At 44.9% G+C, this 10,019-nt stretch overlaps 1 protein-coding gene across 5 annotated transcripts; it reads left to right on the top strand.

Annotated features, from left to right (window-relative positions):
* Window positions 1-1,576: 1,576 nt before the first annotated feature.
* Window positions 1,577-9,582, top strand: ENPP4 (ectonucleotide pyrophosphatase/phosphodiesterase 4). 5 transcript variants are annotated; one of them, XM_063153118.1, is made up of 4 exons: window positions 1,577-1,696; window positions 3,359-4,223; window positions 5,169-5,339; window positions 7,732-9,582. In XM_063153118.1, the coding sequence occupies exons 2-4, from the start codon at window positions 3,401-3,403 to the stop codon at window positions 8,094-8,096; spliced, it is 1,359 nt and encodes a 452-aa protein (XP_063009188.1). In that variant the 5' UTR covers window positions 1,577-1,696; window positions 3,359-3,400; the 3' UTR covers window positions 8,097-9,582. The 5 variants fall into 5 exon arrangements, with proteins under 5 accessions (XP_063009188.1, XP_063009189.1, XP_063009192.1 ...); XM_063153119.1 differs by having other exon boundaries at window positions 1,593-1,717; XM_063153122.1 differs by lacking the exon at window positions 1,577-1,696 and adding an exon at window positions 1,735-1,846.
* The last annotated feature ends 437 nt before the right edge of the window (window positions 9,583-10,019 follow it).

Genomic DNA, 10,019 nt, shown 5'->3' with positions numbered 1-10,019 from the left:
TGCTCTGTGTTATTAAAGGATGCTTCATTCCTCTATTTACACAGAGCTGGTCTCATTGTTTTTCAGCACCAGTAACTTAACAGGTTTTGCAGAATTACTAATGCCTTCTCATAATAAAAAGGAAAACCATGGGAATGTAAACTATTTGTTTTAATTTATGTAGCAAACTTACACCAGGACCCAAAACAAATCTCAACTCATTGTAGTACACACTGCTGCAGTGGCACTCGGAGTACATTCAGCAACACCTGACCATTTCCTGCCTGTATTCTGAGTTTTAGGGTAAACAATTTATTATTTTTTTTTCCACAAGAGACCACAAAAAGGCAATGTGCATGAAAGAATATGAACAGCCAGCTTACAGAGCTGTGTGACCAAAAGGGAGACGGAGTCATGGAGGCGTCATGCTGACAAGCAGCACTGCCTCGGAAAGGTGACAGCCTGGGGCCGCCGGGCACCTGCAAAGGAGGCGGGAGGCAAATTATGGGCGTGCTGGGAAAACACCGGGACACTCCCAAGGACGTGTCCCATCGCAGCCTCACCTCACGGTGCCCTTCTGCAACAATGGGAAAGGCAGCCAACAGCCCCAAAGTGAGCTGCATCCCGCTCCGGGGGTACAACACATTCCTGACAAATCCCTGAGCTCCCTGGAAACACCGCATTGCTCTGCTTGGGAGGGTTCATCCCACAGCTCCCATGGCTCCCCTGAGCTCTGCCCCTTCATCCCGGTGGGTGGCAGCAGGGCCAGGGCAGTGACTGTCCCCTGCCCTGGGCACTGCTGAGGTCACCTCCAGGGCTGGGCCCAGTTCTGGCCCCTCAGTTCGGGAAGGACATTGAGGGGCTGGAGCGTGTGCAGGAAAGGGAGCGGAGCTGGGGAAGGCTCTGGAGCACAGGTCTGAGGAGGAGCAGCTGAGGGAGCTGGAAAGGGGCTCAGCCTGGAGAAAAGGAGGCTCAGGGGGGACCTTGTGGCTCTGCACAACTCCCTGGCAGGAGGGGACAGCCAGGGGGGGTCGGGCTCTGCTCCCAGGGAACAAGGACAGGACGGTTATAGTCTCAAGCTGCACCACGGGAGGTTTTAGTTGGACATTAAGAATTATTTCTTCACAAAAAGGATCCAACAGTTAGACATTAGAATGGGGCTGCCGTGGAGTCACTGTCCCTGGAGGTGTTTAAGGAAAGACTGGACGCGGCACTGAGAGACATGGTCTAGTTGACAAAGTGGTCATCGGCCATAGGTTGGACTCGACAATCTCAGAGCTCTTTTCCATATGACTGACTATGTGAGATTAAGTCACAGGAATTCCCCGCTGCTCCCACAACGCGCACCATCCCTCCCATAGCCCTCACAACCCCTCTCACTTCCCGCTCCCCCCCCCACCACGCCGTTCATCCCAGCGCCACGCCCCCCACGCCGCAGCCAATCGGATCTCCCGCCAGCGGGCCCGCAGCCAATCACAGCGGGCGGAGGCCGCGCTCACCGACGGGCTCCCGCGCCCCCCCCTCAAGGCCCGTCAGTTGCCGGTTGGGGCTGCGCGGGAGGCGGGTGCGCAGGCGCTGAACCCCCACCCCCGCTGCCCCCGGTCACCTCCGGTGCCGCCCGCGCGTTCCGGCCCGAGCAGAGCCGGAGCTCTGCGGGACCTCACGGTGGGGCCCCGGCGGGGACCGGAGTGTCCCGCGGCGGAAGGCTGTGGGGACGGTGAGCCCGGTCCGAGTGCGGGTGAGGGACAGGCGCGGGGGAAACCGACCCGGAGGGCCCGGTTGGTCGGCGGTGCCGCGTGTGGGCGCTTTGCAGACGGAATAACCTCCGTTCTGACCGAGCCGAGCCACTCCAAAACCTGGTCGGGAGGTCCGGGAGCAGGTGGACTGGTGTCGGTGGTATTTCACAGCTGGCTTGCTTTGCTGGGTTTGCCTGGGGCAGAGTTAGTTTTTGGTTAGAATATGCCACTTGTGTATACAAACAGCAGTGCTGAGCAGCTGCGGAGCATTTCCAGGGGAACCCGCGGGTTTGCCTCTGCTGCGCTGTGGAAAACTCTGGTTCTGCTTTCTAAAGCACCTGACAGCATCGGAGGGGTGATCTCGCCGCTGCCTTGCGCTTCCCGTTTCTTTTCTCCTTTTAATTCTTTGAAAGGCGTGTGTCCTCCAAGTTCTCTGTGCTAAGGGATGCCTTAACGCTGTTTTTGGCAATCCTTGTAACTTTTGTATCTTCTGCAGACAATTTAACTGTTGGAGACCGGGGCAGGGGGTGGCTTCCCGTGCTTTGGATTCCCGTCACTGCTAAAGCTGCAGCTAACATTAAAGCTCCTTATGCCTTTAAAATAACCCTCCGCTTTAAGGAGCTTGTGGGAAGGATTGATGTTAAAAATGCTGGGAAGGCAGCTGCTGTGCCCCCTAGAATCACAGTTTGTCTGCACAGAAAGGAGGTTAAAGGATAAAAGAAATGTAAAGGGAAAAATTGCTGGAATGGGGCTAACAAGGCACTGTATTTGCAAAAGATTTTGTGAAACCTGGAGCTTCACTTCCTCTTTTTTAAAGACTGAGAGCATCGTTCTGTAGCTTCCTAAACAAAGTGCTTAAGTCACACATAGTACATTAAGAGAGGGTCAAAGCATACAGATTGTACCTGGCACTCATAATCATTAATTCCTTGCTGAGAAACACCTTGTACCTAAGGTTATTAATTTTGGGTTTTTTTATAGAGGGAAAAGTGTGGTGTAAGAAGGACAGGTTTAAATGCTGTTACGGTAGATGTAGAACAGCTTAGAAGAAAAGGAGAAGTTACTCCTGGTAGTTCTGTGTATGGAGTGAGCAATGAATAAATGGGACTGTTGAAAGGCTGAAAAGTCTTCCAGCAACTCTAGAGGGTGGAAACCATAAAAGGAAAAGTGAGATGAAAAAGGAGAACTAAAATTATAGTCGGAAAAAGACCTCTGATGTGAACAGTGATGTGTAATAAGGATTTAGGGCTGCAGAGGACTCTTAAATGTGGGTCTGGAGCTGTTCAAGTGCTTGTGCCTGTGCTTGAACATGAGGAAAAATACTGATTTTCTGCCTTGGAATGTAGAATTGGAATAGGACACACACAACAATGGAGTAACTGATCAAAAGAAAACAATTCTTCCTTTCTTTTAGTCTTCAGTGGAAAAAATCTCACTGCACATTTGTTTTAATATATGAAAAATTGACAATATTTGAGAAACCTCTGAAGTCAGTAGGGAAATCCAGTGTTGACTCGAGTGGTGGTTTAGACTGGGTGTTTTGAAATTACCCTCTGGAAGGAAGGTGTATATAATGTATAGCTAGTTAAACTGGTCACAGTAGAATTGTTTTGGTTACATCCTTGTCTGTTTAAATTTTTCAGGTGCATCTGATTACCTGCTGGAAGCTCTTCAAAGTCCCCACAATGGGCTTGGTGTTGATGTTGTTTTTTGCTGGAATCCTCCTCTGTTGTGCTCACTCAGCTGCTGACTCGGTACCCAAGCTGCTCCTTGTGTCCTTTGATGGCTTCAGGGCTGACTACTTGGAAACCTACAAACTTCCTCATCTCCAGGAATTCATTGAGGATGGTGTGCTTGTAAGAGAAGTCAAGAATACTTTCATCACCAAGACCTTCCCAAACCATTACACCATAGTGACAGGTTTATATGAGGAGAGCCATGGCATTGTGGCTAATGACATGTACGATGCAGATGCCAAGAAAAATTTTTCACAGTTCAACGATTCAGATCCCTTCTGGTGGAATGATGCAGTTCCAATTTGGGTAACAAACCAACAACAGGGAAAGGGAGCCAGTGCTGCTGCAATGTGGCCTGGTAGTGATGTAAAAATCAACAACACAACCCCTCATTTCTTTATGAAGTACAACTTCTCAGTGAAGTTTGAGGAGAGAGTGGAGAGAATTGTGGAGTGGCTGAACAGCTCTGACCCAGTGGTCAATTTTGCTGTGCTCTACTGGGAAGAACCGGATGCAAGTGGGCACAAGTATGGCCCAAGTGACACCCAGAACATGCAGAGAGTGTTGGAAGAAGTGGATAATCACATTGGTTTCCTTATGGACAAGCTGAAGGCATCAGGCCTGTGGGACACTGTAAATGTCATCATAACAAGTGACCATGGAATGGCCTCCTGCTCTGCAGAGAAGCTGATTGTCCTGGACAAATGCCTCGGGCGCAATAACTACACCCTGATAGACAGAACTCCTGTTGCTGCAGTGCTGCCAAGGCAGAGTATGTTTGGCTTTGGGGATTTTTTAAGGCATATACTGAGAATTAAATCTTGTTTGTCTTGCCTCTAAAAAGTACACAGTATGCTAGGCTGTTCTAATTTTTTGCAAAACCTATAGAGTTCGTGTTGCAAAACTTTGGCATAAGGAGTAAGCTAAAGAATGATGGTTTAATTTATTTGCAAGTTGATTTTGGCAGTCAGTGGGACAAGGAGAGTTTCTTGTCAAATTGCTGTGGCTGATAAGGATGATCCTTATCAGGTGGTTGAGAAAGTAGGTAGGTACTTAGTTTGCCTGCTCACTTAGTCTATGCAGCTGTGATTCACAGTGAGCATGAAATAAACCCATGTGTTTATTCAGAATAAAAAACGTCACTGTGTAGATTTCCAAGCATCTATTCCCAACTTTGATCATTTTACCACTTCTGTTTTGGGGACTCACACCTAAGATTTTGTACCATAAATTCCATTTTTGTACCATGAATTCCATTTTTGTGTCTCAGAGTAGTCCCCAGCAGGCATGTCTGAAATCACGACATTGCTGGCCTCTCTGTGGCCAGACTAATGAACAAAGTGATTCCTACAGTAAAAACAAAACAAAAAAAATTACTGCATGGGATAAAATATCGTCTACTTGAGGGGGTTACTGCTTTCTCTTGATTTCTCTGCTTCAATTTTGCCTTTCAAGCCCAGATGATGAGTTGAGTTGTAGGTCCAAACCCCCAAACCCACATCTGGGAGGAGTCTGATTTAAAATGAAAGCAAATTTTGGAATTCACCTGAACCATTGCAGCATTTCATAAGGGATGCAAAAAAATTCCTTTTCTTTGTGTTTTTTAAAAATTATTAATAATTATTTTGAAATAATGGATCTTAGGTTTAATGACAGATAATTGTAGTAAACAGGAGTTAATTTCCAGCTGTTTCACGTGCGATATTTTCCTTGGCAGACAAAGAAGATGTGTATAACTTACTCAAAAATTGCAACAGTCATATGAGGGTTTACCTGAAAGAAGAAATTCCAGAGAGATTCCATTATTGCCATCACAAGAGAATCCAGCCCATAATCCTGGTTGCAGATGAAGGCTGGACAATCGTACAGAACGAGTCCCTTTCCAAGTGTAAGTGTGTGTTCCTCTGTGGTTTGTGTGGGTAAACTGCCTTGTTTCTGTTCCAGCCAGCTGCAGGGTGGTTCTCATTTAGCAAGGGGAGTCCTAGCACTGTGCAGGTTTAGGAATAATGCAGCATTTTCTAGAAGGTTCTCAGCCTGAGCCTGGAGTGTTTAACAGATGAGGAGGAGATGGGGAATATTCTTTTGACTAAAACACTTTGACATGTTCAGCTTAATAGTCTGAGTTATTTTAGGCAGGTTAGCAGTCTGTCTCAAGCTTTCCCTGGAGTGTGGTTTCACTTTTTATTGTATATAAAATACATATGTAGGGGTGCACAAATCAAAGTATACAACACACAACATTTACTATTACAGTACATGTTCTAGGGAATGAAAGTAAATGGCAGGAAATACTAAAAATAGTAGGAACACAGCAGCATGTTTGAAAGACAAAACTCAACAGGTGTCACTTCTCAGTGTCTTGCTATGCTGTGCACTTTCTTCCTGCTAGAATGTCAAATTACACATACATATATATGTTTTTGTATGTGTGTGTTTATATTTCCAGGTGTTCCACACCCAGGGTTTTTTTTGGCAGACAAGAGGCATGGATAATTTATAGAAAAAAATGCAACAGTCACATGAAAGTGTATCTCAAAGAAGAAATTCCAGATAGATTTCCTTGTTTTAATAGTATGAAAATTCAACTTGTAATTCTGGTTGCAGATGAAGGCTCAGAGTGTGTGTGTGTGTATATATATGTTCAGAATGTGGTTAGACAGATTCTTGGTAGGAAATTCCATTAATAAAAATTAAATACAGGATACCAACTTCTGGGAAGTTTGAGCAGCCAACAGCTTAGGCTGGCTGGTAGGGTCAGGGATATCCCTCCTGGATACTTCCCTGTACAACTGCTCTTAGACACAGGGTGTTGAGTTGTGTGAAATCCTGGTTGCACCATTTGGCTGATCTTACTGTCTGCCCTTTGCAGAATTAAGTTCAGATTTTTTCAGTATTTGTACAGAAGTACTACTTTTTAATGCAGGATGCGTTTACATTTTAATTTCCCCACAGATTTGCTACAATTATCTTCAATTTGGCAACATGTAGCACAGGTGTTCTCTGATCAGAGTTCTCTTTTTCTTGTTTCTGCTTAGATTCAATTTCATGTACCTAAAAATAGTTAGAAAGTGAATATTTATAAGGAACAGCATTGTATCAATTGAAGTAAATCTCTTTTCAAATCAGTTTTATTTGTGAAGGCTTCCCAGAATCAGGCAGGGGAGGTTTTAGCCTAAAAGCCTGTTCAAGGTTGTCTTCATGGACAAAGTGGCAGCAGAGTGATTGCCAAGTGTGCCAGTAACTCCTCACACCAGAATCCTACTTCAGAGGTGAAAAAATGGGAACTTCACTGGAGTAGCTCTATTCAGAACAAACAAGTAGTAAAAAGCAGGGAAAACAATCTAGAAACATGAGTCAAAACAAACAAGATGTGGTAACAAACAGAATGGTGGAAAACATTAAAAAGGGCTAGAGGAAGCTCACTGAAGTGGTGAGTGTGATATAATCAGTTGGAATCTGGATGTTTTGCATCAGAAGCTTCAGGGATGCAAGGAAACAGTTCTCAGGGATATTCCTCCGCTGTTACTAAGAAATGGAGTCAAATACAGTTACTCAAATACTGTGCTGAGAGACTTGTGGCACCTTGGACAGGTTTTTCAGGAATGCTGTTAGGAAATTTGACAATGGCTGCTCTTTAGCTGTTTATAGTCTTGAAAACCTACCAGATGTCCAAGTTCTCCTGACCTTTTAGCCACAAAGGTTTTGCTGTGTGCCTGCCAGAGGCACATTGATCCATTGTCTTTTGGTTTTGACTCTCTGGGTGTCCCTTCAGCTGAAGTACTCTATCTGATAAGCATGAATTGAGGGTATTTAATATGCTCAAACTGAGCACTATCAAGGGAAAGGTGCCTGATTTTTAATAAGTAATTAAAGTGTCCACTCTGCAAGGAGAGATGACTTTCCAAAATCTGAGGAGTAAAAATTTGCATTCTGTCTACTGACTCATTGTGGAATGGCAACCTCCTTTTCAACTCTGGCATGAAGAATGGCAAGGGAAACACTGGAAATGTTAAGCACTGAAAGGAAAAGAGATTAATAGGAGGGAGAGCCATGGGGAAAGGCCAGTATGGAAAAAGACTTATGGGGTTTGGGGGAAGAGGGAAGGAACTCTGTCTTCCTTCTGCGGTTGATCCAAAGCTGCTTTTATGTTGTGCATTAACCTTTGGTGAGCACGCTGGGGAAAGGCCAGTATGGAAACGTGCTTTGGGGGAGCTGGGTAGGGGAGCAGTGGCCGTGCAGCAGAGGCTGTGACAGTGACTGTGTGCTCTGCCCCGCTGCAGTGGGTGACCACGGCTACGACAACGCCCTGCCCAGCATGCACCCGTTTCTGGTGGCGCGCGGCCCGGCCTTCCGGCGCGGCTCCAGCCACGGCAGCCTGGCCAACGTGGACATCTACCCCATGATGTGCCACGTGCTGGGGCTGGCCCCGCGGCCCCACAACGGCACCTTCGCCAACAGCAAGTGCCTGCTGGCCGACCAGTGGTGCATCAGCGTGCCTGAGGCCATTGGGATCGTCATCGGGGTGTTCATGGTGCTGAGCACCTTCACCTGCATCATCATCATCTCCAAGAACAGAGTGGCTCCCTCGCGGCCCTTCGCCCGGCTCCAGCTGCAGAGCGACGACGATGATCCTTTGATTGGATAGCGCGAGGGAGCCGAGCCTCGCTTCCTGCCTTGGCATTTCAGGAGAACAGTTTCAATTTGCACTGGATGGCATTCTTTGTTTATGCACTTTATCTGTGTAAAATACTGTACAGCCAGGCCCTGCTGATTTGTGTGACTAGTGTAATATAAAAATATTTTCATAACCAAATGGTGAACAGGTGGCTTTTCACTGGAAGAGATGCTTAACAAAATAAGGATGCTTAGTTTTTCATTCAAGCCTCTGAACACTTTCAGAAGGAGACTCCAGAGTGTGACTAGCCAGAATAGACAAAGTGAATTTTAATATTTGTAAATGATAATTGCTTTTTTGTATTAAATTAATATTGACTACTTTTATTATTCTTGCAGCTGTGTTGGAAAGAAAAACTTTATTGAGAGTTAGGAGTTAGTATTGTTTAGAGAGTATATTCTGATCTGCCCTTAAATCTGGGGAAAGGGAAGATCCAAGACTTCTGTTTCTACCCTAAGTCAGCAATGTGACAAGAAATTTCTGAGAAAGAAAACATAAGTCAGTGATTAAAGAACTGGTGCATATCTCTTGTATTTGAGCAATAAACTATGTGGTTCAGCACTTACAAGCCTGGACACATGGCTCTGGCATTTCTGGGTATGTCTCTGGATGACTTAGATCCACAGGTCCAGCTGGGATGGCACTACTGCCTTATCTCAAGAAAGTCAGTTTAACCTGGGAGTCTTTGAATTACCCAGTTTCATCAGCTGTAGTTAAATCACTGCTCCTGAACCCTATCAAGAATTTCTCAGGAGTAAATTCTGCTGAAGGTCGTCTGGAGATAAAGGTGGTTCTGCCCTGTGTACCAGCTCATAATTGTCTCTTGAAGGCTGTTGTGCCAAAAAGCAACAACTGAAAGTTTGATGTGCATGTCACCAGGCAAGGATTTCAAACTTATATTTTACACCCTGGAAATTAAAAGGAGGAAGTTAGCAGATCTTAATTTAAAAATAAATTCTCAATAATGCTTGAGGTACATAGATGCAAATTCTTGCTGAAGACCAGAGCTAACTGTTCTCTTAATTGAAACTCTTGATTCTTTGTTAATGGTCATCTAGTAACTTGCTATAAAAAATTAGTTTGATTGAGAAAGCCTTAAATGGTACCTTATCTTTCAGTGAGATAAAGTTGTTATTGCTAACCCAGAAAGAGAACTACAGTTATCAGGTCCTTCTCCTACAAGTCTGATGGCTTTAAAAAATAAAGTGACAGAGATACCTGGTAGCAATGGGGTTTCTCTTTCACAGCTTCAGATTCATTGCAGTTTGGTGTTGGCCACAGCCTTTTACTGATCCAGCAGGGAGGGAGCAGGAACTTTGGAGGGAAGGGGTTACTATGAACTGCCCACTGGAAAAAATAAACTTGAGTTTTACAAACGTGTGGAAGTTTTAGTAATGTGTGTCTTCCTCTCTAGGGATTCCATTGTACTTGATTAAAAACACAATCCAAAACCTAACCACTTGTGCTTGTTTTTTTTTTTTATAACTACTAATTATTACTTACTAATGCTTTACTCTGAATTAATCTGAACTTGAAAGAATTCAGATTAATTGAAAAAGGCTCAGGCCCCTTGAAAAATCTGTGCTGTTACTGACAGGGTATTGGATTTTAGCCTGTTGATATTCTAGAGCAGTAGCTGGACTGAATACAGAGTCACTTCCTCATCCTGCCATATTTAAATAAATTAATTACATGCACCAAGAGGTCAGGTTAATGAGTAACTACAAAGGGAATGTGCTGCAGGGAATGTGTCTATGCCTAGAACCTAGGCTTAGATATGCTGTAAAAGGGAGGATGCTTGAATTCCTATGTTGGATAGAGTTTTGTTAGGTTCTGGTAATTCTGCTAATCCTGAGTGGGATCCTCAGAGGGTCAGTCAGAATAACTGGAGAT

The sequence above is a fragment of the Melospiza melodia genome, chromosome 3 (assembly GCF_035770615.1).
Source record: "Melospiza melodia melodia isolate bMelMel2 chromosome 3, bMelMel2.pri, whole genome shotgun sequence".
NCBI lineage: Eukaryota > Metazoa > Chordata > Aves > Passeriformes > Passerellidae > Melospiza > Melospiza melodia.
The sequence above is the reverse complement of the archived record's forward strand: the minus strand, read 5'-3'. Positions and strand labels throughout refer to the sequence as shown.

What these genes read in the sequence shown, in the direction of transcription:
- ENPP4 (XM_063153118.1), top strand. Translation starts at nt 3,401, where the DNA reads ATGGGCTTGGTGTTGATGTTGTTTTTTGCTGGAATCCTCCTCTGTTGT. An exon ending in TGCAGTGCTGCCAAGGCAGA is followed by an intron (nt 4,224 to 5,168) that starts GTATGTTTGGCT and finishes TTTCCTTGGCAG; the next exon opens with ACAAAGAAGATGTGTATAAC. An exon ending in GAACGAGTCCCTTTCCAAGT is followed by an intron (nt 5,340 to 7,731) that starts GTAAGTGTGTGT and finishes GCCCCGCTGCAG; the next exon opens with TGGGTGACCACGGCTACGAC.